Below are 24,553 nucleotides of genomic sequence, written 5' to 3'. Positions count from 1 at the left end.
CGAAGCTTCAAAAAGCCCCAAATCCTGAAAAAAATATACAAATTTTAACTATCAGAGGAAATTTGGAAAACAGCCTCTACCACAAAGCATACCGAGCCCCCCAGACTCGTTTTCTTTTTTTCAGATTAACAGCAGAAATGTGTCGGTCCTTTCATATTTCATGGTTTTTGGGAATCCGGGACAGGACGAGACTGAATCAGCTCACTTTTTGGAGCAGGACAAATCATATGGAATCTGAACCTGTCGGTTCTGATTGAGTCCAGACGTGGTCCCATATTAGATACGGCTCTAACTTTGATGTTTCGTTGTCTACATTTCTTTGTACATTCTTCACTTTAATGCACGTGAGATGCTGGCAGACATACCTAAAAGCAGGTTTTGATGTCTTGAAATATCCTTCACATTATCATCCCAACGATCCAACTCCACAGTACTGGCATACGTACAGCCTTATTTAAATAGCTTCTGTTTCTGTTTTTACTTTGCCCTCACAGCCTTCGACTCATTGCCTGCAATTGCAAATTATCTTGTAAATGACTCTGTAAACAGAGACAGCTGACTTCACTGACCCCTGTGTTTACTCCTTATGAAGGGCAGACTGGGACAACATCCACAGTTTGCTTTTGAAGCAAATGATCTTCTGTATTTTATATGAAAGATCGTAAAGATTTAGATTCAACTAATGTTTAGATATGTTAAATATAGTGACAAAGCTTTCAGAGATTGTGTCGAGAATTATTCCAGTTCATCTAAAAACTGTGGTTTAGGTGAAAATCTTTGAGGAAGGATGAGTGACTGAGATTCCTCAGCGTGTGGATTTAAACCTCTCACAACTGTAATTCATCCCGCTCACTGGCAGAAAGCATTAAGAGCTATTAGTAAATATCCACGTAGACCATACCCTCACTCTGCTCTGATTTACTGACAGCAGTGTTTACATTTACTGTATTGCAGGCCTGTAGCTAAAAGCACTGAGGAAATAAATAATGTGGCTATTAAACATGCTGTTTTTAGTTTTTAGGACATTCTTATTCCAAGGGCACCTTGAGGTTCGGCTCGCATAGAGGAGCCTCGCATGTAAAGCAGATTGGATTTGAGGATTTATTTGTGCGTCTGTGGGGTTTTTTTTGACAGGTCTGTCTGAGTCATGCCTCGATGAATTGGCTCTGGAATCCCTCTTCCCCCTGCCACTGCTGCACAACTATGTCCGCCTGGTAAGCGCGCACATTGCACACATTTATGCAAATACACACAAAGGAGTGTGAGGGATTGGGGGGATTTGGTGAGTAAGATGCTGGAAAAATACAGAGGAAGTGATACACCATTAGTGAGAGAGATGGCAAAGAAAGAGGAGTGGGTGATGGACAGATGAAAGGAAATGGAGGGTGTGGTTTTCTAGCAGCTATGCTGCCCCCTGCTGGCTGCATCAAAAGCAGGCATTTTGTCATCACAGATGTTTGTTTTAAAAAGGGGGGGAGGAGATAATAGCATGTGTAGATAAAAGAATCCATGGCAGAACCCCGTATACAAGCAAAAGAATTTGAATGCTTAGATTCGTCCAGCAGCTTTTTGGATAGAAAAGGCTGCTGGTTGTGGTGTAATGGTGTGGGGTGTGTCTCCACAGCCTACCTGAGTATTGTCGCTGACCATATCTATCCCTTTATGACCACAGTGTACCCATCTGCCAGCAGGACAATATATTAGTCACTCAAACTGGTGTCTTGAATGTGACAGTGAGTTGACTGTATTCAAATGGCCTCCACAGTCACCAGATCTCAATCCAATTGGAATTGTTATTAAACAACAGGATTAAATGTAGACAGACTGTCATGCTACCACATTATTCTCTCTTCTTGTCAGCTCAGTCTTTGCCTGTTTCTGTTACTGTGTTTAGGTGGAGCAGTATGGTAACCTCATCTTTCATGGGCTTCAGGGCAGCTGTCAGGAGTACATCGCCGGTCTGGTTGCTCACTACATCAAGGTACCACGGCTTAAACGCTGTTTCGGAGCGCTGCGCTCTCAAAGAAGTGCTACAACCCCTACTTAAAACCTGACCACTGTGTGTGTTCAGCCAGTCATGTGAAGGGAGGTGTAGTGTTGAACAGCTGAATGTGTGAGAGAACATGGTCTTACTTTGAAGTAAAGTTTCATGAAAGCAAATTCATTCATAGCTGAGGTGTAATTGTGAGTTTCTTCCATGTCAGGGAGTGCTGACAGTTAAGTCTGAGGAAAATCTTCTACTTTACATCTTTAAACAAAGTTGCATTTGGCTCTGTTGCACAGGCTGATGCAATGAAACCGAAATTGCTGGCAAACAGTAATGCAATGTCTCATTACAACATGATGAAACACACCAAAGGCTAGCCACTGGTCCTTCCCACAGGCCACAGATTTAATAGGGATAGAGGGAACTCACACAGTGGAACTCAAATTCATCATCAGTGATGCTTTTTTTTTAAATTCTTAAATATTTGGCCAGCACATGGGCAAAAACTGTTTGAATCACTGCTGCTTTCACATTGACACGTTAGTCTGGTAATGGCATCAGAAACTGTATTTTTCCACGTGCACACAAAAGAAGATGTGGCTACATGAAAAAATAAGGTTAGGTTGAAGAATTGTGAATTAAGAACAGAAGCCGAACTGTCCGACTGTTAAACTAGAAAGTGAAATTCTCACTCATAAGAGCGGTATTAACCATTACCTACATAAACACAGGGAATCATGTATATGAAAGCCCTGTACAGTGTCTTGTGTCTAATCAGTCATGTGGCAATCGTCATTCTTCTGTATTTGTGGTGCCTGTTTTGATGATTTCCTTGCTTTAGTAATAATTATTCCTTTTTATTCATTTACTTATTGATTTCTTTTTTTTATTAAAGCTGTGTATCACAATGAAATGCCACGATATTTAAAAAGCAAATGAAGGACAGAGGAATATCTTTGATAGCTCTGATGTGGAAAAGCCCTTTTCTCTCATTCAGAATTTCCTCCTGCTCCATTTCACTCGGCACATAGTAACCGTACATTTCCTTTGTTTCCATGACAACGGGCTCCCTTCTTACCTCTTTGTGCTTCTTCACTCATCTCCCCCCACCCCACCTCTTCTTTGTATCTCTATCAGTCGAAGCAGAAGGCAGGGGGGCTCAGCTGTGACGTGGTGAGGGTGGAGGTGGAAGAGAGCCTGACCAAAGAGCATCTGCTTGAGACTTTCATCAGCTGTGGTAGGAAAACACACGAGCAGACACACCGATGGAAAGCTTCATATTTAAAAGTCATGGTTTAATTTAATCAGCTACATTTATTGCACAAAAGAATTTTTTTTCTGTCTCTTTATGGTTGATTCTGGAAGGGTCGGGTGGGAGGAAATCACTCATTCTTCCACTCTCAAAGTGCCTCAGATCAACTCACAGAAATACAGCGATTTAAAGCAGTGACAACATTTAGGATCGTGCAGTTTCCCCTGTCTTTGTATTGATGGTGCTTTATGTTGTATTGCTGTTTATTTTCCTTCCTCCTCTTCTTCCAGGTTTCCTGGTGCCAGCTGTGGGGTCAGGGGTCAGCCTACCAGCTCGACATACTGGTCACTGTGTGATAGTCCTGCTGGAGGGACTGGAGAAAGCTGCATCCCTAACAGGCCTGCTTGGAGACCTCTGCCACAGTCTGGACAGCAGGAGCGCTGCTTCATCACTGGTCCTGAACACTGGTATGGCTGCAGACAGAGCCTGTAGCACAGATACAGACAGTGTAGTAAAGCACACACACATAAGGTCTGGTGTCTCATACATAGGTGGAGGAAACTTTTATGTCAAACGTTTAGTCCCACTGCTGTTTGAAATTTGGTACCAAGAGGCACAAAAATCCTCTTGAATCCCTGCGCTAAGCCCAGCAGTAAGTTGACTGATTTTGGGGGTGGGGGTGGGGGGGTGTATGAGTTTATATGGGATCAACTTCACATTTGGTCAGTCTCAACTGCTGACGTTGGCCAAGCTAAATTACAAAGCTTAGGAGTTCTCGTTGAAGGGCATGTCCAAGGTGCCATGGAAAGTTTCGCTCAGAGCCCTGTCATTGCAGCTTGCAGCTGTAATTTTAATTTGTTTTGTACAAGAGTCTGTGCTCTTCGGTAAACAGGAAGTCTTAAGTGGGGTTTATAGTCCTGCAAGTGTGTCTGTCTGTACACAGCTTTTCAGACAGAAGGGGACAAGGGGTTTTCACCCACACGAGACACGCAGCCGTGCACTCTTTCAAGATCCTGACTGCATGCCACTGGAAGTGGATGACATATGGAACTGCCTAACTTTGATTGGTAGGTATGTGGGCCAGAATAGACCAGGTAGTGATAGTGGAGTTCACCGAGAAAGGGAGAACGGCAAAAAAGCGTAAAAGATCATAAAATAAAGCATGAAAAGCACAGACAGTGACTGCAGTGGACACTTTTCATTGTTTTTAACACTTCAGCTCTTTGTATGTTCGAACTTCACTCTGTGGCTGACTCACGGACCACAGACTGGTTGTAGGACATACTTTGTACACCGCCTCCATCTGACAACATAGCTCACTGCAGGCAGACAGGCAGGCCCTAGAGTGGAGTGGACAGCGAACGCGCTCCCTGTGCTCAACCACAAAACCAACAGTCAGATAATAACAACAATATAAGAGACTGACTAGGAAGATGATGCCAAATAAATCAGCTTTTTTGTCTTGTCCTTCCTTCCCTCAGGTCCCCACCACTTCCGAGAGGGGAACTTTCTGATTGCAACATTATCGAAGCCCCGCCTGCAGGGAGCAGAGCTTCGTCTCCAGCAGCATTTCCGCTGGGTCACTTTTCGTTGGGATCAGGAGCCACTGCACAGCATGCTGGGAAGGCACCTCCGCAAAAAGCTGCTTCACAAGGTCGGACAGAGGTTTAGCTGCAGCTGCCAGAGAGACTGCATCATTTTGGTGGATGGCCAGATCGGTTTTGTTTTAATCACAACCAAAATTGTGTTGTTGTTTTTTTTTCCACCTGTAATCCCAAACAAGCTCAAATGTTAGGAAATGGATCATTAAGAGTAGCACAGGGAGACGTGATCAAAAACATAGAACTGTTCACAGGAAACCCAGTCTGTGATATTCCTTCCCATATGTCCTTTTGATATTTCACTTTAGCCACATGGTGTTTTATCATAAGAGCAGAACATATTCAGTTCTGTTGCCCTGCTTCTTTCCCCCAGATGGGGACTGGACTTTGGTCTCCTGATGGCGTCATGGAGCGGTTGGTGTTGTGGGTGAGCCAGGTTTGGCAGCAGCTCAATGCCTGCCTGTCCCGTCTGGGGACCCATGAGGCTTTGCTGGGCCCGCAGCTCTTCCTGTCCTGCCCTGTGGTCCCAAACAACGCGCAGGTCATTGTAAGGTGTGTGAACATGTCTCTATCTAGAAAAAGATTATAGTTTGTTTCCAGTGCTCATTTGTGAAGTGAAGGAGTTATGCGATTTGAATTAAAGCTGAAGCCCTGCACTGTTGATTGTTTGACCTGTACAGAGGCACAGTCCCCCTCTTGGTGAGAGTAGTTTAATTTGCTGTGATGAAAAACACAAAATCAGTGAATATTTGTACATAAGTGACGGAATTACTTAGTAGATCTGTTGTAAATGAGCTTTTAGTTGATTTGGTTACATTTTAAAAAGTGCTGCTTGCTCTACACATTAATGATTTATGATTGTTTCCATATAAAGTGTTTATCTTTCTACCTTCATTTATGATAAATGAACATTCTAAACTGAACTGAAACGACCTCAGTGTTGACCAGATAATCTGCGGCCAGAGGAAAAAGATCAGGAAACGACTTAAGGGAAGAACTATGAAGTGTGTGCGTGCTTGGAAGCTTACATGTTTGCGTGTGTGCACATATGTGCAGGTGGCTGGCACGTCTCTGGAATGCTGTGGTCGTCCCCCGTGTAGAAGAAGCCATCATCTCCCGGGTAACAGCCAAGCGCTCCTCCTCTTCCACCTCTCACTCTCCAGCCCCCTCATCACAACGACCATGTCTTAGCAACTGTGGGCTGAGTGCTGGACAACAGGCTGTGGTGAAAGCCGCTCTCAGCATCCTGGTCAACAAGGCTGTACTCCTGGGATGCCCCCTGCCTCGACACGGTGCGTGTGCGTCACATGTGATGTTTGGCTGTTGATTCACTCAAGTTCCCAAAGGAAATAAGTGAGCAGGGAAAAAGACATGACATGAGATTAAAAATGCACTGATCGACAGTGTTTCCCTTATTCCTCAGAAATCGACAGATACCTGCTAGAGTTTCAGGGTGGCACGTTCCCTCTGTCAGCTGTTGGCCCCTATAAAGGAAGCATGTGCGGCGGAGGAGGTAGAAGGGGATGGGACAGTGGCAAGTTGAGACGATCCAACACCAGCCCTCGGAAGAAGGGAAGCCCCGCCTTGAATTGGAGCAGCAGTTCCTTCAGAGAGGGTAAGAATGCTGCTCTGCATTGGATCACAATGAACAATGTATTTGTACTTGTGGGAATATTCTTTTAAAAATCTGTCATTTTGGAGGGGCAGGTTTACTTGAATAATTTAAAGGTATCAAGGCGTGATTGTATTCTGTAAGTGTTAACTAAAACTGGTCCATAACAGTAAAGTAACTGGTGGCACCACCCGGCACCTGATTGTGGATGCATGCTGTTGTTTTTAACTTTGTTATCTACTGCCATCGTTCACCTTTGCTTTTGTCCAGGTTGCAGCTGTAAATGCTTTTTTCGATGATTTTCCTGATTAAATAAAAGTTGCATTGGTTCGCTGGTACCATCTTATGGTACAAACTGGTATTACACGAACGTGCGGCCCAACCCAAGTGCAGACGATATCTCTTCACCACAACACATAGATGTTTTCGACATTGTGTCATAGTGGTTATTTCTTCACATTCAGACAGCTTTAATTATTTTGTGTTTTAAATGTAAAATCATTACACTGTGACGTTCTGGATGTAACAGAGCAATGAAAGTCCTCAGATACTTCAGATAAAGCATTTTTTCAGTCACATATAAAGAGCTTGTTAAAATACAATGCGTAAAGCGTTAGATTTAGACATTTGAAAGCCCGGATTAAGGACACATGTCTTCAATCTCCACAAGGTGGCACTGTTTACCAGCCCTAACATTTGCTGCCTGCCTCTTCTTTTCTCCTTTTTACTCTGAAGAAACCACAAATCCCCATCTTTTATATTTGAAAGCAAGTTGTTTCTAATTAAAACTATTGGTAGGTCTGTTTGTGTCCACGTGCACAGTTTGTGTACTCATCAGCTCACCTTCCGTGTTTCTATAGATAAGCCTTTTTAATAAAACCCAGGCTTTTGGCTCTGTTCCTGTTGCCATTTAAGTGAACTGCCGTTTTTCATGTCGTATGAATAAAGCTGTACATTAACCTATGATTTCAGGTTCTCTCTCGAGCTCTGATGTCAGCTTGATCTCCAATGGCAAAGTCCAGAGGTTGGTTCTGTGTCTCATTAATATAAATGTGCAGCAGTGGTAATAGCATTAGCATCAGTACCTTATATTAATATGTGGACAGACAGAACCTGCAAACATATTTTTATTAAATAGCTTAATTAAGTAGTTGTTACAGTAGGTTAGGTGCCTTTGCATATATATTTTGTAAAAATTATTGTTACTATTATTAATTTTTTAAATTGTTATACTTTTTTAGACAGCCCGAAGGTCTGTCTGTTTTCTCTGATGATGAGACCGATTTGATCAGAGAACTGCAGACGATGTGCTCCAGCAAATCTGAGCCAGACATCACTAAGGTACTCACACTCACAAGCCTTTCTCCACTCACTCACTGACACAATGGATTTACTCCGACTCTAACTTAAAAGAGACGTTTCAATGCTGGGAAGTCAGTTATATTATCAATCCAGTGGAAATGTGCCGTTAACAGTAATTTATGACCAGGGCTAACTGAAATAGTGGGGAGACCGTTGACATATAATTTAGTGCTGTCAATAGATTTAAAAAAATCTAACAAATTAATCGCACAATTTTCTGTAATTAATCGCAATTTCTTGATCAATAGCCTGGTTGCAATTAAATTTTTTTCAACTATATATTTAAGCTTGTAACTGATATTTATGCAATATAATGAAGTAAATACAGAATAAACACAACGATTGGATGCTTAAATTCAAAGAGAATTTGAATAGTTTTCTTCAATCTTGTAGCACAGATTCTCTTCTGTGAAATACAACTTTTTAAAAACCCTACATACTAACAGGTAAGTATGCACTAATATATAATATATGTATTAGTGCTCTCAAACAATTACAATTTTAAATCAGATTCATCACAGGGTTACTGTGGATTAATTTTGATTAATCACAATTAAATATCATTCATTTTTATTCTATATTGATCACATTTCATTTTGCATGAGCAAACAGACTCGAGAAAAAGGGAAAATATACGGACTTAACATGTTTATTGAACATCTTGAACATTCGTGTTAACAAAAAGAACTGTGTAAACATTTATCCACTCTCACTCTTCGTGAGGCACTTCAAGTCCTTGAAACGTGGAGCCAAAGCTATGTAAAGCGCCTGTTCTCAACGATATTAATAGGTCTGCAGTTTGTTGCAGTCCACTTGGCAGTTGTGTCGGTCAATATTTGCGAGGTAGACTTACTGAGTCCCCGATGCTCCGTGAGTGGTTTGTCGCAAGCTGGGTGACCCGTTAGCTAAAGTCCTAGCAGCATACCCGACTAACGTATGCTTCGCGTCAATGTGATATTTTTTTTAATACTCAAATTTCCCATCGAGAGGTGATAAACGCCAATGTGCGTTTATCATCTTCCATATTGAGTTGATTGGTTCAGCTGCCCGTCACTACCAGATCAGCTGCCCATTTGCGAAGGTAACTCTACTTGGACAAACTGCCTGAAATGCGTTGACAGAAACATTTCAGGGATTTTGAGTCATTCTGCAATTTTTGACATTAATTGCGTTAAAATTTTTGATCGCGTTGACCGTGATGGCGGATTAATGTGCGTTAACACGTCCATTTCGACAGCACTAATAATTTTATATAAATACTGCATGTGAAATGTTGTCAACTACTGACTTTTGACCCAGGAAGGTTTTAAAAACTTGAAATGTACTTCCCACCATTTCAGTAAGAACCCAAAGTTCACTGCACTGACATATAGATCGCTGCTGAGTGACCAGACTGGTATTTAATGCTAAAAATGATCTGGATAAACTAAAATCATTTTAAATATAAGGACTGTTTTGAATTTTGGGGTGAACATGTTTTTTTTCAGTGAGTTACTGCTTGAAGTGTGGAACTCATGGACATCAGATACTGTGTTTCATGCCTAGAAACACTCTGCCAGGCCTTTCCTGTCGCTGCCTTCAGTTGTTGCTTGTTTCTGATCTCTGTGCTTTCACTTGTGTCTGCAGTAACAATGCAAAGCATGTTCTGTTGGTTTGAGATCAGCCATTGAAGAAGATCATATTTTTGCAGCTTATAAAACTTTTGGGTTGCTTTTGCTGTATGATTTGGGTCATTATCCATTTCCACAGTGAAGCACTCTCTGATCAGTATTGCAGCATTTGGCTGAATGTTAGCAGAGAGTAATTGCCCTGAACACTAAAGAAATCCTCCTGCTACTTCTGTGAGCACTCACATCATTACACATTAGTGGTCCAATTCCACTGGCAAGCATACAAATTTCCCCCTCATGCTGGACAGATACTGTGGTATTCTTTGGATTATGAACTGTTGTTTTTTTTTTCTTCTCCATACTTTTCTCTTCTTCCCATCATTTCTTTTGCTAGCTTTCTGATAAGTTTATTGTGGTTTTGCAGCATAATGATAACCTCATGAAACTTCTCATGAAACCATACCAATCATACGTCATATGTAATTTGGCCTCACCTGACCATAAAACTGCTGGTCAGCAGGTGTCCAGCGACTTTTGAGCCTATGAAAATGGCTGTGTAGAAAAGTAGGGGGGAAAAGTCAAAACTTACACTCCTCCAGGTATGAGCTGCTGCTTGAAATACTCTTCTCTATCTCTTACAGATCTCTCACACCAAAGATGACATGATCCTGTTCTCCAGCTTGCCCAGAGAAGCAGTGCTCCCACGAAAGGCTGAGCAAGAAACCGCAGTCCAGCAACGACCACAGATGGAAAGAGTAAGAGGCAAAGGCGATTAGCAGCTTAACACTGTGATAAATAATAGTTATAGTAAATAGCATCAGAAAGCAATGAATACATTAGCCTGTGAGTCAAACGCTAGTGGTGGTTTGATATTTAACGAGACCTGTTCCAGTTAATTTCCAACTCTCTAGTTTTGTTCTTTCACTCAACTAAAGCAACATTGCACAATTAACAGTTGTAATTAATCCTTTATTTATCTTATAATGGGCCTTGGTGGAGCCTTGTGCTGATCCGCTCACTGAAACATTTAGCTCCTCTCCTTTTAAACCATCACTATAACTTTTGGCCCTCCACTGATTCTAAACGGTCTTGCAGCAGGTGCAAACCACACTTTTTGATGGAAAACAGAGGAAGAGTAGAAAGCAATGTCTGAATGTAGCTGTGCAGAGCAGTCTGAATCCTGAGCTTTTGGCTTACTCTTGCTGCTAATCCGTCTACTACACCACAAACAGGTTACTTATAACTAGAAGTAGTAAGAAGCAGTAACTTGATTACGTTTCACATCTCCTCTGTAATTTCATGCATTATTGCCCCCACCAGTTTTGTCCACTGACATGAAAACGTTAAAGCGTGCTCAATCTTTGATCCCGCAGACCGTCAGTCAGTCCAGCCGCAGCTCCAACCAGGTGTCTGTCCAGAGCAGCGATCGACGATCGGGCCCACGTGTCAAATCACAGCTCCCCATCGCCAGCAGCCGAGGGCAGCACACCCGCGTCTCTGCGGCCACCCCAAGCAGCAGCAATAACAATAATGGCAGCAACAGCCCCAGCCGAATCCAGACGCCCCACAGCCGCAGCAGAACTACAAACAGCAGCACCAACAGCAGAACAAAGCAGGCTCCATCCAGCAGCAGCAGCAACAACAACTACTACAGCAACATTGACAACAACAACCAATCACATGAGGAGATCTGGATTCTCCACAGAGACCTGCATGAAAACAAATAGACATTTTCTCCCTCCTCCTCCCCACGATTCTTCCTGTCATGATGTAAAGACTAAGTACCTGACAACCTTTGACTCTTAGTATTTGTACTTGTTACTAGTACTTGTTACACTGTAATACAGTTGTGTACTTGGGGACCATAGTTTCATTCTATTACAGTATTTGAATTATGTGATTGCTTGGGGTTAAAGAAAAGTGGCTTCTCGTGTGTGGGAAACAACACAAGGTAATGCAGCAGGTTGTTTTACTGTTGCCTTAATTCCAGTGCATCAACCTGCAGCAAGTACGTGACAGTATTCAGAGACGGGTTAAGAACTGACTCACCTATAGTATTTAACCTGCCTCAAAACAGCCCTGGCACAGTATTCTTGTGTACTTAAAGTGAAATGCTGTACTTCTGAAGCCACTGAGTGTTTTTGGATCAAAGAAGGAAAAAGCAGGTTTTTTCTCTTTCTTTTGTTTTTGTTTTTGATTTTTTTTTTTTTTTTGCTTTCTTTTGGGTATTAAGTATTTTGAAATATTCACGTGTTTTATCTTTAAATAGTTGCAAGGTTGGTTAAAATACTGTTGAAATTAATCAGGGTTTTACCAAATATTTGTACATAAGAATTAGTAAGTCTAAATGCTCTATAGATCGGTGTATGTGGTATGTGGATGCTTGTACAGTGATATAAATCTTAAAGCAAAACAGCTGAGAAAAACAGGCTACTTGTATATAGTGTTTGTAAATTGAGTTTTGGTTCTGAGCCCTTCACTTGTTTCATAGTGAAGGTGGTTGTGGCAATAAGTAATAGAACTGTAGAAATACAGGATGTCCTCTGTCAATTGTAAGCCATAATAAATATTTTCAAAGCTCATCAGTTACCCTGACTCGTGTTCAGCTGATCCCCAACTCTGTAATTCACTTTTTATTCACGCTTCCCATTATTACTGTGTGTGTTTTTATTTTTAAGGACATGTTTTATCGGAAGCGTTTATGTACATATATATAAATATATCTATACATATGTACAGGAGAGATTTTAGGCAACATATGATTTTGATCTGTACGATAGCTGTTTGAAGTTTAAAGAATTGTCTTTTTTGTCAAGCACAAGAATTAAACACAGCACTGTCAAAACCCCCGTCAGCCTTTCTCGTTTTTTATTTGTTTTTGCTTTTTCTTGTTATTGTTTTGTTTGTTTTTTATCTGCATTTTTTAAAACTGGCACACTGAGTCAAAAGACTTAAGAGTTGACCAACCATGTCATAAAATATGGTGAATTGTATCAAGTATCAAGTGTTTTTAAAAAAATTTATATTATTCTGAATATTTAATATTTTAACACCTCTCCTGACTATTAATTATTTATTTATTTATGTTTATTTATTACACTGTCCTTATAGTTGTTGGGCTATTTACAAGATGATGAGTAGTAGTAGATGTTTGAAAACTACTACTATATATTATACTATATTCACGAAGTCACATTTAGTGAGACTTCTGTATGGTTTATAGTTTTTAAATCTTCTGTGTATGTTTGTAAATCTGGGTTATCCAGAAAACATTAGCTTCACATAGTTTCAAAACAAAGATGACTCATTCAGAAGTTGGAAAACAGGAGCTGTATCCATCTTTTAAATGGTCCATTGTTAATACCAGGAGCTGTTTTGCAAAGAAGAATGGGCAAAGATTTCAGTCTCTGTGCAAAGCTGGTAGAGACAAACCCTAAAAGACTGGCAGCTGTAATTGCAGCAAAAGGTGGTTCTACAAAGTATTGACTCTGGGGGCTGAATAATTACGCACACCCCACTTTTCAGTTATTTATTTGTAAAAAATGTTTGGAATCATGTATGATTTTCGTTCCACTTCTCACGTGTGCACCACTTTGTGTTGGTCTTTCACGTGGAATTCCAATAAAATTGATTCATGATAATATTTGACTAATCAGATTAAAATGTCAGGGATGTAACATTAACTAAGAACTGGGTTAGAGGAAGGGCTATGTTCATATTTAACATAGCTACATGTCAAATAATACTATTAAAATAATGAGTTAAGGATATGCACCAACTAAAAGAATGTGAACGGGAGAAGGAGGCAAGGTCCACTGAACTGTGAATTACACAGAGCCACCATAGTAAGGTCTAAGCATTGAAAATGACCCATAGCTCGTTTCCTTTAAATTATATGGGTGTAATGATTGGATATATATACAGCTTTACATTTGGTGTTTTTTTAAAGGATGTAATGAATATGTCAGTCACTATAAGATCCAAAAATGAAAATGTTTTCCATACAAACATCTGAGAAAAAGAACACGACCACATCTGAATTCTCAAAATCTTTAGTTTTACTGGAAATATAGTTGATTGACAAATACATTTATACATTTCTGGACATCTCTGCCCATTTCCTATGAGTAAGAAACAGTTTTGTTCTTAATTTACAATGTTAAAAAAAAATGTCAGTTAACATATTGAGGCATTTCTTCAAGGTACCTTCATTTACTGCAGCGGTGCTTTACAAAATTATAATTCAAAATACAATGAATGTTAGAAAAGTCTAGAGCGAAGAACTGAGAAATTGTGAGAATTGATAAACAAAGAAAACCAACATGCTTTGCAATTGTACAGCAGTAGCTCTTAAAAAGTTTCTCTCACATTTCTTTTTATTTTATTTTATTTTTTTTACTTTGGACAAATTACCAGCTTCTCTCCATAAATCATAAAACAATAGCGGCTGAGAAATTAAAGATAATTGTTTTCAAATGTCATTATTCTACTTTTCATTGAGGATTTGACATGAAAGTGCAGATTTTTTAATTGTGTGACTGTTTCCGTGCTGTGAAAGCTGGTGAGTACCTCAGGGTGTCTCTAAAGTGCATACGCATAGAAAAATAAGGGTATCAGAGTCATCACAAACTATTAGCGTCAGCCAACAGCGTCACTGTTTTGTGGACATCAGTTAAGTTACTTAAGGGTCAGACTGACTGACTATAGACAGAAGGAATTTGGGACTATTTGCTTTATTTAAAAGAAAAATCCAAAAAGACACACAAAGCCACTGCAGAAGTCTCATTTAATGAGCTGCTGTTATTGCTCTTGATCTCCTAGTTTGGCACATACAGCCACAATAAATAAAAAGTAAAAGCCAACGAGCACGTCATTAAAATCAATCCTTTGCACCAGACACCTTGACATTTTTCCAGACTTGTGCGTCTTGAGCCGTTCCTAGGCAGGTTTTACAGTGTGATAGGATGCTTTGTCTTTCTTGGGGAGGCTATGAGGTGGCCTGGAGGCTTCAGCCCAGCACCAACATGCTGGTCGAGGATACATCAGTATGCCTTTGGAGTGCCTGTGTGAGTGCTGCTAAATCTCAGAGCAGTTCTAACAGCAACTTCACCACATAAATGAGGAACTTATAATGAATTATAGTATGGTTATAATTTGATTCTTCAAAACTATTGAATAACATTTGCTAATATCAACAGTTATTTTCAATTTGACTTGTTCAAATTATTCCAGTCTGGTGTGGAGTGTATTGTCTCACTCTTGCTAACTGCTTGGCTATCGGGATGCCTGCTATACAAGTAAAAATATAAATAGTGGGATTTGAATGGCTGCCTTTGGGGACTGTGTAGGGTGTGCATGAAGACTCCTGCTTGATACTGATACATTTTGGTAAAACAGAAGAACATCTGTTCTTGTGATTGTTCTTATTTTTTAACGGTTCCATATGCCAAGAATAGAGAACAAAGTATATGGCCTTAGTGTTTTCCTGTTTGCTCACAATGCTCAGTTACATGCTCCACACTCATTCAAAATGCATCTAAAAAGTCAGGCTTCTACAGTGGCTGTTATTAGACGTTCAGTCTGAGGTGCTCCAGTGAAAATGAGCTGGCTGTTAGCCAAAATGCTTTTCAAAAAAAACAAACAAAAAACTGCAACTGAAACCAATAAAAATCCTGTTTAAACAACAAATCATGCAAAAAGACAAGTATGGATTTCTTTCCCTTTTTTCAAAGCAAGTGCAGAAGAGCACATCTGTGAGAACCATCTGAACTCAATGAGCTCATGTACTGTTTGTTCATCACTGAAACCTGCCGGAGCTCTTTAATGAGCTAAATAACAGTGTCCACTTAGTCAGACTGAACCCGGACTCTGGTGCATGCTATGATGTGCTTTGTTTACATGTCAGCTCTTTGTAAGTCATACGATTCTTCCTCTATTTAGCTGGTCCCTTTCCATACTCTTCTTTATCTTCCATGCAGTGTGCTTGTGAAGCCTTTCATTCACACACGCACGCACGCACGCACGCACACACACACACACACACACACACACACACACACACACACACACACACACACACACACACACACACACACACACACACACACACACACACACACACACACACACACACACACTGATTTTCCTTTAATTTAGTGGCAGAATTCACCATTGCACACATTTTCTTTAAAAAAAACAAACAAAAAAATAATACTCCTAAACTTGCATTTGTGTTATTCTAATGTTTGAGACACCTGCAATTAGAAGTTTTGCATCTGTACTCTCATCCTTCATATTTTGCACTGTGCACACTCAGTCATGTTCAGGCAACTTTTAAACATGCCTATTCTGAGGTGGGAGCGACACAGTGGTACAGTGGTTAACACATCACCTCACCTCCTTGCTGGCTTCTCTTTTTGTGTTGAGCATGTTCTTTGGGTTCCTCAGCATCTTCCAGTTCTTTCCCACAGTCCAAAGACATTCGTGTTAGGTTAGCTCATGACTTTACTGGTTTTAGATGTGAGTGTGTGGTTCACTGTCTCTGTGTTAGCCTTGTGATGGAGTAATAACTTGTCCAGAGTGGCAGGTTTTACTCTGCTTTGTGATACAGCACTTTGTGACTGCTTCTTTGTGAAAAGCTCTCTGTAATAAACTTTACTTACTTATTATTGCTTATCCTGCCTTTTGCCCTATGTTGGGATCGGCTCCAGTCACACCTTTGGTAAAAGGTTAATAAAATAGTAGGTAGCTGGACTGTTTAAGTAATTTAGGACATAGCTCTTTTTTTAATGTGTGCAAAGCTTCATAATCCTGGTTTTACTTTGTGACAGTGAAGTGGATCTCAGCAGCTATGTTTGGCTATGAAAAATGTGGCTTCAATTTCTGTAAGACACAATTCACTATTCTCCTAAGAGTGGGTAAAATAATATGCCTGAGTTGTCCAAACTGATTCAGATTCTGTCATTATGGCCTCGTCAATCTTGCTTCAGAAATTAACCCCAAATCATTGGTCTTCAAACAGCTGTTTGTTTGTCCCTGCAGGTGTGTATGCGCATGTGTGTTTGCAGCTGGCCAGTTAGAGTCTCGTGTCATGGACTTCATCTTCTGCTTCCTCTGGCAGTGAGGAGATCTTGGCGGTCTGTGGCGTCGGCCTCTTGTTGGAGTTAAGGCGGTGAAGCGTCGGGAAGAGGCGGAGCCGATCGGCTGTGCTCATGGCCTGTTTGAGGTGACTCTTCTCATTCATGAGCTTCTGAATGGAGTCGTATGTTTTCATGGAGCTGCCTTCAATCATCTGAACAGGAGGGAGAGAGGAAGGAGAGGCAGCTTCATTTTGTTGTTCATCAAAATGTTCTTTTTTTTCTGTAAAATATGCCAACTCACCAGAAATGTAAAAACAAATTGCCGCATTTATATATATTTGTTTTATTTTGAAAACTCACGTATGGAAAAAGTAGTTTATGTGCAGGGTTATTATTCTGCAGATAATAATTCTTGTCCCCTGTAAGGAAGTTTTGACCTTCCCATTAAGGCAACACGATTTGTTAGCATTGCAAACAACCCAGCACTTTCAAGACCCGCAGCATGAGGGAGTGTTGATAGATGATCTTACAGTGCTCTACTCGAGTTTCATAAACTTCGACAAACGTATGAGAGCAACTCAGAAATAAACTTAGACCAGAACTTACCAGGAATGACTGACAGTCCGTCAGTGGATCCACCCTGTGTTCTGACATGATGACGGTGCAGCCTGAAAACGCCTGTTTCAGTGTCTTCCTCAGGACCTTCAGTGTTCTGTTCACACACACACACACACACACACACACACACACACACACACACACACACACACACACATTACTGTTATCAAAGGCTTTTCCTTCACTGCTATTGCATTAGTTTAACCTCAGGCAAATTCTGCAGAGCATTAAGCTAGACGGTTTATTATAAGCTTCATTTACTACCATGACCCCCCCTTCTCCACCATCCTGCACATATGGTTACACACACACATACATTAGGCTTAAATTACTGTAAGCAATCTGGATTGTCACCATATGCAGTGACAGGAACACCACACATGCTGGATTTGCATGACTGCCGTTGCAATGTGACTTCACCTTACTGCTTGGCTTTAACAGGGAGAACGCCACAAACAATATACAAACTCTTTCAGGAGGCAGCTGTGTTTAAGCATGTGTTAGCAAAGGAACTTCATAGACAAAACATTTTTTATTCACTTCTAATGAAAGCTACTTGTCGCCGCTCCTTTGTCACATGGGGTCATACCTTTGGGCAATACCTTTGAGCTAACTTTAGCTATTTCATTTTTTTTTTTATTGTTGTGATTTTGATATGTTTGTCTGGAACAGGTCTCTCTTGTAAATCAGACACTGAGTCTCAATGGGACTATTTGTTTAAGCGGAATAAAGAAAATCCAGCCGTGAGCTTGTAATGCTATTTTTTCCTTGGATTCTACTGAAGTAGCCTTGAATCAGTCACAGTTCTTCTGGGTCTTTGTGTAGCTACTCAGTTCATCGACTGACTGAAACAAGCCTCCTTCACCTCCTTCTCCTTTAAGCCAACTTTCTTCTGATTGGTGGCCCCTAACAAATAAAAAGTCTGAATAGCAGACTGGGTGGGTCATATTAAAGATATACCTTATGATTCAAATCATACAGATCTAAAAGTAGAAAAAATGCCCAAAATTCGGCATATAGAGCAGTCTGAAGCAAGAGCTTTTAGATCCAAGGGATTACTTGCATAGAGACTGATCTCATTGTTTAAATCATTGTGGACGGTTATCGCTCAGGTCATCTACCAATCAGAAGGTTAACTGTTAACTTAATCGCTTTGTGTTTGCAGCAGTTAGGAAACCCTGCACATACATAAAAGTGCTGTGTGACGGGATGAATGAGACTTGCAGTAGAAAGCACATTGAGTGCTCAATTGAGTAGAAAGGTATTATAAAAGTACCGCTGTAGTGACCATTTAACAGCACATGTAAGCCCCATATACTGGTCTAGTGATATTTTTAAATCAAATGTGATTTATATATGTTGATTATTGAGTAGACAGTGTTTAATACTCACATAGGGTCAAGGTAGGCAGATGGCTCATCCAGCAGCAGGATACGGGCTCTACTGAGGATGGAACGGGCAAGACAAACCAGCTGTTTGTGTCCATTGCACAGCACGCTGCCTCCATACTCCAGCTGAAAGTCTAGCTTGTCTGGGAACTGCTCAATCACAGACTTCAGACCCACCTGAGGGCACACAAGACAGAGTTTACTTTTACTGAAAGTCCGAAGTTCCATATTATCTTTACCTCATTTTTAGCATTTTAAAATATTAGTGTAAACTTCATGACATCAATGTTGAAATGGTGGTAAAACTGCATGGCAGTAATTTTACCAACATCACTGTCCTATGCAGACAGTACAATAATTCCATATTTATTCCTAGCATGAGGGGAAAGCTCAAAGAGGGCATGTAAGATTGTGTCTAACTCCAAAACATGAGCTTTATTATCTCTAATTGAAGCAAAACAAGGCTGCTTTATCAATCATAACTAAATTACGAAACAAAGAAAACACCGCCTCCTCCTCACCTCCTCAGCCACCTTCCACAGTTCTGTGTCGCTGTAATTTCCATGTGGGTCCAGGTTCATCCGGAAAGTTCCAGTCAGGATAAAGACTTTCTGTTCAAGAAAGACCAGAGACTTAAACAGTTAACTCTCAATAGACTGGATTAAAAAGATATCTTGTAACATCCAAGAATAATGACTTAAGTTTCAAAACATTAAGTCATTTTTCTTGTAAAACAGAGAGGGGGCCTAGCAAAAAACAGTTTGGGAACCACTGGCTTAGACCGTTTTTAGACCCAGATAAGCAGTAGATGCTGGGGTAACTGTCTGAAACTGCATCAAATATCAGAAGTTAATCACTCATAGATATACCTGTGGCACCACACCGAAGGCCTTCCTCCATGTTTGCAATGAGACAGAGTTCCAGGAAACACCATCGATAGAAATGTCTCCTTCTGTGGAGGTGAGACGCAGCAGAGCAGACAGCAGGGTGCTCTTCCCTGAACCTGTTCGACCCAGCAGACCAACCTGCACACAGTCATAACATTTTCATGGTAAATGCTCATATCCAGCTTTTTCTGTTATGTAATACAATTAATGAACCCGTTCAACATGCCCTCATGTTGAACGGGTTCATTGACCTTGTGTCTGAATGCTCATCCTTTTTATTGTAATATAGATGACAGCACTTTTTCATTTGCATGGCTACTGTGTCAGTTTACTTGTGCCCTGCAATAAGACATATAAGCATTTACCGTTTCTCTTTAGTTTAGCTGGCGTCGTACTAACATCAGTTTCTTCAGAAGCACCACTAAAAGCTGTTCGCACCTTACAAAAAGGGATCTATTGTTGTTACTTGAATTTTTGTTATCCTTCTCTCCGTTACTCCATTTAATTGAAATTTTAATTAGAAATAGTTAATAATAATTTGAAACACTGAAATAGCTCCCTCCATCTATGAGCTACACAAAAGGGCTGATGTTTCTTTTGATGGAGCTGTTTTTAAATCTTTGGAGGGGAAGAGTTTGTGGTCTAGATGGTCTAAAAGTCCTCTCTTCTTTCTTCCTTGTGCAGCAACAATTAGCACATTTGTCGCGAAGCTATTGAGCGTCTAATGGCACGAAACCATAGTGCAGATATTTACTGTGCTCTGATTCATTATGACAAAGTCATACTGACTATAATTACTGCCAAAACCAATGGTGGAGAGCAGAGGTGCGAGTGGTCAGATATTGCATGTCTTCTCTTTTCTACAGAAAGCTAATTCAAAATCATAAGCCACTTTAATTTTAAGCATGTGTCATAATGCCATCATGCCGTGATGTCATGACCGACACTCACTCAGGGCCGTGCTTACTTAGTCATTAGTAGATTGTTATGTCTGTGTTATTGTTTGGCCAGGTTCAAGCCTTATTGTAGCTCTAGAGAGAAATAACATTTTGCTCATTTGAAAATGAATAAATGAGCACAAAAATTTGATTCCCTGCCCAGATTCTTCTAATTTGCAACTTGAAGCTATACGCACAGTTCTTGGCCACTTAGGGAGGAAAGGAAAAAGCTATAAACAGAACTGTGATATTATCACTTTTTGTCAGTTTGTTAGCAAACAGTTGCCTATCTGTATGCACAGATCAACACTTCCACTTGGAATAGTGTTTCCAGTTCAGTCCACATACACTTTTCTGAAGTCTGTTTTAATCTCTGTCTTAGCTCATAATTTTGTCTCCTGGTTTGGTTCAGAAAAATACTGAAAAGAGTTTAACAGAACTCCAACAAACCCATTTAGCATAGCAATTAGATTCAGTGTTAATATAAAAAAATGTTTGCACAACATTAGCTGAAAACAACAACCAGAAATGTGTTCACGTGTAACCTTCCCTGTGACACATTCCTGTGGCTGGCTAGTATATTGTTCACAACCTTTCTGTGACCTAACTATGGCACTTGAATTGCTTTATCGCTTGGGGGGAATTATTCTTTTGTTTGGTAAACCTAATTAGGCAGAGGTACCATGCTTTCTCCTGCCAGGTTCCACAGGCAGTCTCTACCAATCACTAAGGACTTACGCTTTGTCCCCCCTCCACAGAGAAGGAGATATTGTTGAGGATGGCACGCCCAGCCTCTGTGTATTTCACTGTGAGGCCCCGGACGTCCAGCTGGCCACAGTTAGGCCAGCAGTCACGTGCATGGGGGTTGTCGATGACGATATCAAGGCCTCTGCCACCTCCTTTAGGTTTCCCCAACCGAGGATCTTCTGATGGTAGGTCGATGAATTTGAATACCCGATTCACTGAACGCATCTAAGAAGAAGAGAGATACAGAATTTTTCTTTCAATTTGTTTCAGTTGTTTTTATATAGCACCAAATCACAACAACAGTTACCTCATACTGCTTTATATTGTAAGGTAAAGACCGTACAATAATAGAGAAAACAGAGAAAACCCCAACAATCATATGAACCTCTATGAGCAAGCCCTCTGGCGACAGTGGGAAGGAAAAACTCCCTTTTAACAGGAAGAAACCTCCAGCAGAACCAGGCTCAGGGAGGGGCCATCTGTTACAATGGGTTGGGGTTTAGGGGAAGAAGACAGGGCAAAGACTTGCTGTAGAAGAGAGCCAGAGATTAATAATAACTAATGATTTATGGTGTGTAGTGAAAATAGTGAGAAGAGAGAGTTGAAAAAAATGTGAGTGAACAAGAGCATCACGAGAAGCCTGGCTACAGTGCTGAAGAGAAGCCAAGGGTTGTTCTTATTTCCTTCAATCAGTGATGAATAGTAAGATGTTGTAGCTTTGTGGAGAGCTTTTTTATAAAGCAGCAAAAAAAAAAAATTCAAGGCTAAATGAAGATCTTCTAAATAGTGAGATGCCATTTTCCCTCCAGGCTATGAGTTATCTGCTTGCTCATGTTTGGGAGTTTTACCAGAGTCAAGTACTGATTTGAGGCTTTTTTTGTCAGAGGAGCCACAATATCCACAAAAAAGTCATACCTGATGAAGATAGAAAACGATTAACAAGAACATCAGTTCATGCAGCTGCTCTGCACTGTGTTTGCACATGGCATTGAAGAAGATAATACTGGAGGAATGATAGCCTTAAAATTAACAGCATTTTCTGAAAGACATCTACTGTGACGAAATGTATTCCCCAGTGCCGTGTAAGTCATTATTGTAATTGTAATGTTATTATTATATGAAATGACCAGACAAAAGAGGGTTTTGGTGAATACTTAAGTGTTCAGTTTCTTTGCCGTGTCAAAACAAGATCCAGCGTGTGATTAAAGTCATGGGTGGGTTCTTTTATATTTTGAGAGACACCAGTTGAGTCTAAAATTAGATTAAATATTCTGTTGATGTTTTCAATATCTACATGTTAAAATCACCCACAATAATGATTTCATCTGAACTGAACACCAAATCAGAAAAAGAGTCAAAAAAATCAGATTGTCTCTGAAGAACTCTATTGACAATAGATAACCATTGTCTGGTTACCTATTGTCCACCAGGTGGATAATAGATAAGTAATAAAAATGGCTTTTGAGTCTTCAAGTCAGGGTGGATAAGGCCAAGCACCAGGCTTTCAAAAGAAGTGAAACGCTGTCTGGGTCTTTGGATGATTAATAAGTGGGAGTGGAAGATTGCTGCCCCGCCCCCCTCATGTAAAAAGTAAAAAAAAAAGAGGGATGCTTCCTTACATCCCATTTCCTTATCTTAGCTGTAGAGAAGTTGACATTCTACAGATAAACTTAAAATGCAATGAAAATGTGCTTATCAGAAGTTACTTTAATGGCTATTTTAGTATCACTGAAAATATAATTCAGAGGCAGTCACACACACAAACACAATTCATACTGGACTGAACAGATCTAACTTATCCCAAACACAAATCTCTACCACCATATTGAGAGCCTGTGTCCATACTGAACAGAATGTCCTACACTGTGATAAGCTCTGTAAGATTCACTAACAACAATGTGGGAGAAAAAAAACTGATGGATGGGCACAAAGTTAAGTCTTAAAAAGAGCAAATGAAAGTAAAGTACAGGCAGTTCAGCCTGCTCTTTCTCTCTTTGATCTTAAACCCTGCAGTATCCTTCAATATTGGTAAGCCATGCTAAGTCAACAAAGTGCTGTTACAGAGAACAAAAATGGCCATTGCCATCTTTAATCTGCTGCTGACTGCCTTTTTGATGGTGTAAACAAACTGACATATAGTATAAGGAGCCACAACTATTAACCACCATACCCATCTGAGATGTGCTTTTCCCTATTTGAGTATGAAGCATCTTGGGTGAGGAAAAACCCCACTTCACTAAGAATGCAGTGTCACCATCTAGTGTCTCACTAACCTACAAGCTGTGAATTTATTGGCCAATTGCTTTTATCTCAACAACGAGATCTAAACCTCTTACAAACAGTAGCTACAGGTCACCATTGACTGAAAGGCATCTTGTTGAAGAAAATGAGGCACAGTGTGTCTGAGCTGGAGAAGTTATATTTTGCAAAGGTGGGATTCAGTTCCCAAAGGGAAAAGTGCATAAAGCATGCTATTGTAACAGCAGTCATCGTTTTAGTACCAAAAGAATAGCAATAGTGCCCATGAGACATGTTATACTGTAAGACAAAGACCACGCAAAATGTAGATACTACAGAATTCTAACCTTCCAACAATGTATATTGAGCAAGAACTTGACAACAGTGAGGGAAATCTTCCTATTAACAGAAGTAAACCAGCTGGGATGAAGAGAAGTGGAAGAAGGAAAATACTAACATAGAGAAACATCCAAGTTTTTTTCCATAGGTGTGGTGAACCAGAAGTCAGTACCATCAATAGTGAAATAGACTAACAGTAAAACCTTTGTTTGCAGGTTTATTTAACAAAACCTTCTTAGGTGTGTGCATCTGCCTGAATTCAACAACTTATAACTGGCCATTGACTGTTTGGTATATATTGACAATAGCTTTGTTTGTGTGTGTGTGTGTGTGTGTGTGTGTGCATGACATACCATCCCATCTACAGCGATGCTGGTGATGACAGCCCACTGGAAGATCCCACAGATAAGCATAGCCAGGGCCACAATAATGCCAATCTCTCCTGGTTTGTCCCCTGTACAAAAACACGCATGGGCACACACACACACACACACACACACACACACACACACACACACACACACACACACACGCATCAGTAGTGTCCAATCAAAACTGCTCTCTCTGATGTCAGACCCACATTCAGGTATTAGAGCGCTGCTACTGGGTCCATTGGAAACTAATGAGCTGTGTAATGACCCATTAATGTGCTCTCAATATAAACTGATCCTATGACGCAACAACCCATGGGTTTGTGTGTGTATACCTGCATTCCAATTCACCAAGAAAACACTTGCCTCCTTTTTGTACAAGACATTTTATCCTTGGGCATTTGAGCAGTTCTGATGACTTTTCACAGGCAAACTGTTCCCTTCTTATCATCATCTAACTCTACACACTGCAAACTACAGATAATACTGGGGTTTTGTCCTTGTTAGGCTCAGCAGGCGTATCA

At 40.4% G+C, this 24,553-nt stretch overlaps 2 protein-coding genes across 2 annotated transcripts in view; one reads left to right on the top strand and one right to left on the bottom strand.

Moving 5' to 3' along the window:
• The window catches only part of cttnbp2 (cortactin binding protein 2), a 99,756-nt gene extending 87,483 nt beyond the window's left edge, over window positions 1–12,273 (top strand). The window contains exons 12-23 of the mRNA XM_004556307.3: window positions 1,135–1,214; window positions 1,895–1,981; window positions 3,125–3,224; window positions 3,530–3,706; window positions 4,721–4,893; window positions 5,214–5,392; window positions 5,897–6,132; window positions 6,264–6,455; window positions 7,425–7,476; window positions 7,694–7,793; window positions 10,066–10,179; window positions 10,798–12,273. Coding sequence (XP_004556364.3) covers window positions 1,135–1,214; window positions 1,895–1,981; window positions 3,125–3,224; window positions 3,530–3,706; window positions 4,721–4,893; window positions 5,214–5,392; window positions 5,897–6,132; window positions 6,264–6,455; window positions 7,425–7,476; window positions 7,694–7,793; window positions 10,066–10,179; window positions 10,798–11,151 — 1,844 coding nt within the window. The 3' untranslated portion in view covers window positions 11,152–12,273. The remainder of the gene's footprint in view (window positions 1–1,134; window positions 1,215–1,894; window positions 1,982–3,124; window positions 3,225–3,529; window positions 3,707–4,720; window positions 4,894–5,213; window positions 5,393–5,896; window positions 6,133–6,263; window positions 6,456–7,424; window positions 7,477–7,693; window positions 7,794–10,065; window positions 10,180–10,797) is intronic.
• A 1,199-nt stretch (window positions 12,274–13,472) lies between these two features.
• Window positions 13,473–24,553, bottom strand: part of cftr (CF transmembrane conductance regulator) — a 42,902-nt gene continuing 31,821 nt past the window's right edge. Inside the window, exons 21-27 of the mRNA XM_024803378.2 lie at window positions 24,012–24,112; window positions 21,073–21,306; window positions 19,379–19,534; window positions 19,031–19,120; window positions 18,514–18,686; window positions 17,110–17,215; window positions 13,473–16,715 (exon numbers count right to left, since the gene is read on the bottom strand). Of these exons, the coding sequence (XP_024659146.1) occupies window positions 16,500–16,715; window positions 17,110–17,215; window positions 18,514–18,686; window positions 19,031–19,120; window positions 19,379–19,534; window positions 21,073–21,306; window positions 24,012–24,112 (1,076 nt within the window). The 3' untranslated portion in view covers window positions 13,473–16,499. The remainder of the gene's footprint in view (window positions 16,716–17,109; window positions 17,216–18,513; window positions 18,687–19,030; window positions 19,121–19,378; window positions 19,535–21,072; window positions 21,307–24,011; window positions 24,113–24,553) is intronic.

Source organism: Maylandia zebra, linkage group LG7 (genome assembly GCF_041146795.1).
Source record: "Maylandia zebra isolate NMK-2024a linkage group LG7, Mzebra_GT3a, whole genome shotgun sequence".
Lineage (NCBI taxonomy): Eukaryota > Metazoa > Chordata > Actinopteri > Cichliformes > Cichlidae > Maylandia > Maylandia zebra.
This window is presented reverse-complemented; position numbering and strand designations above follow the sequence as displayed.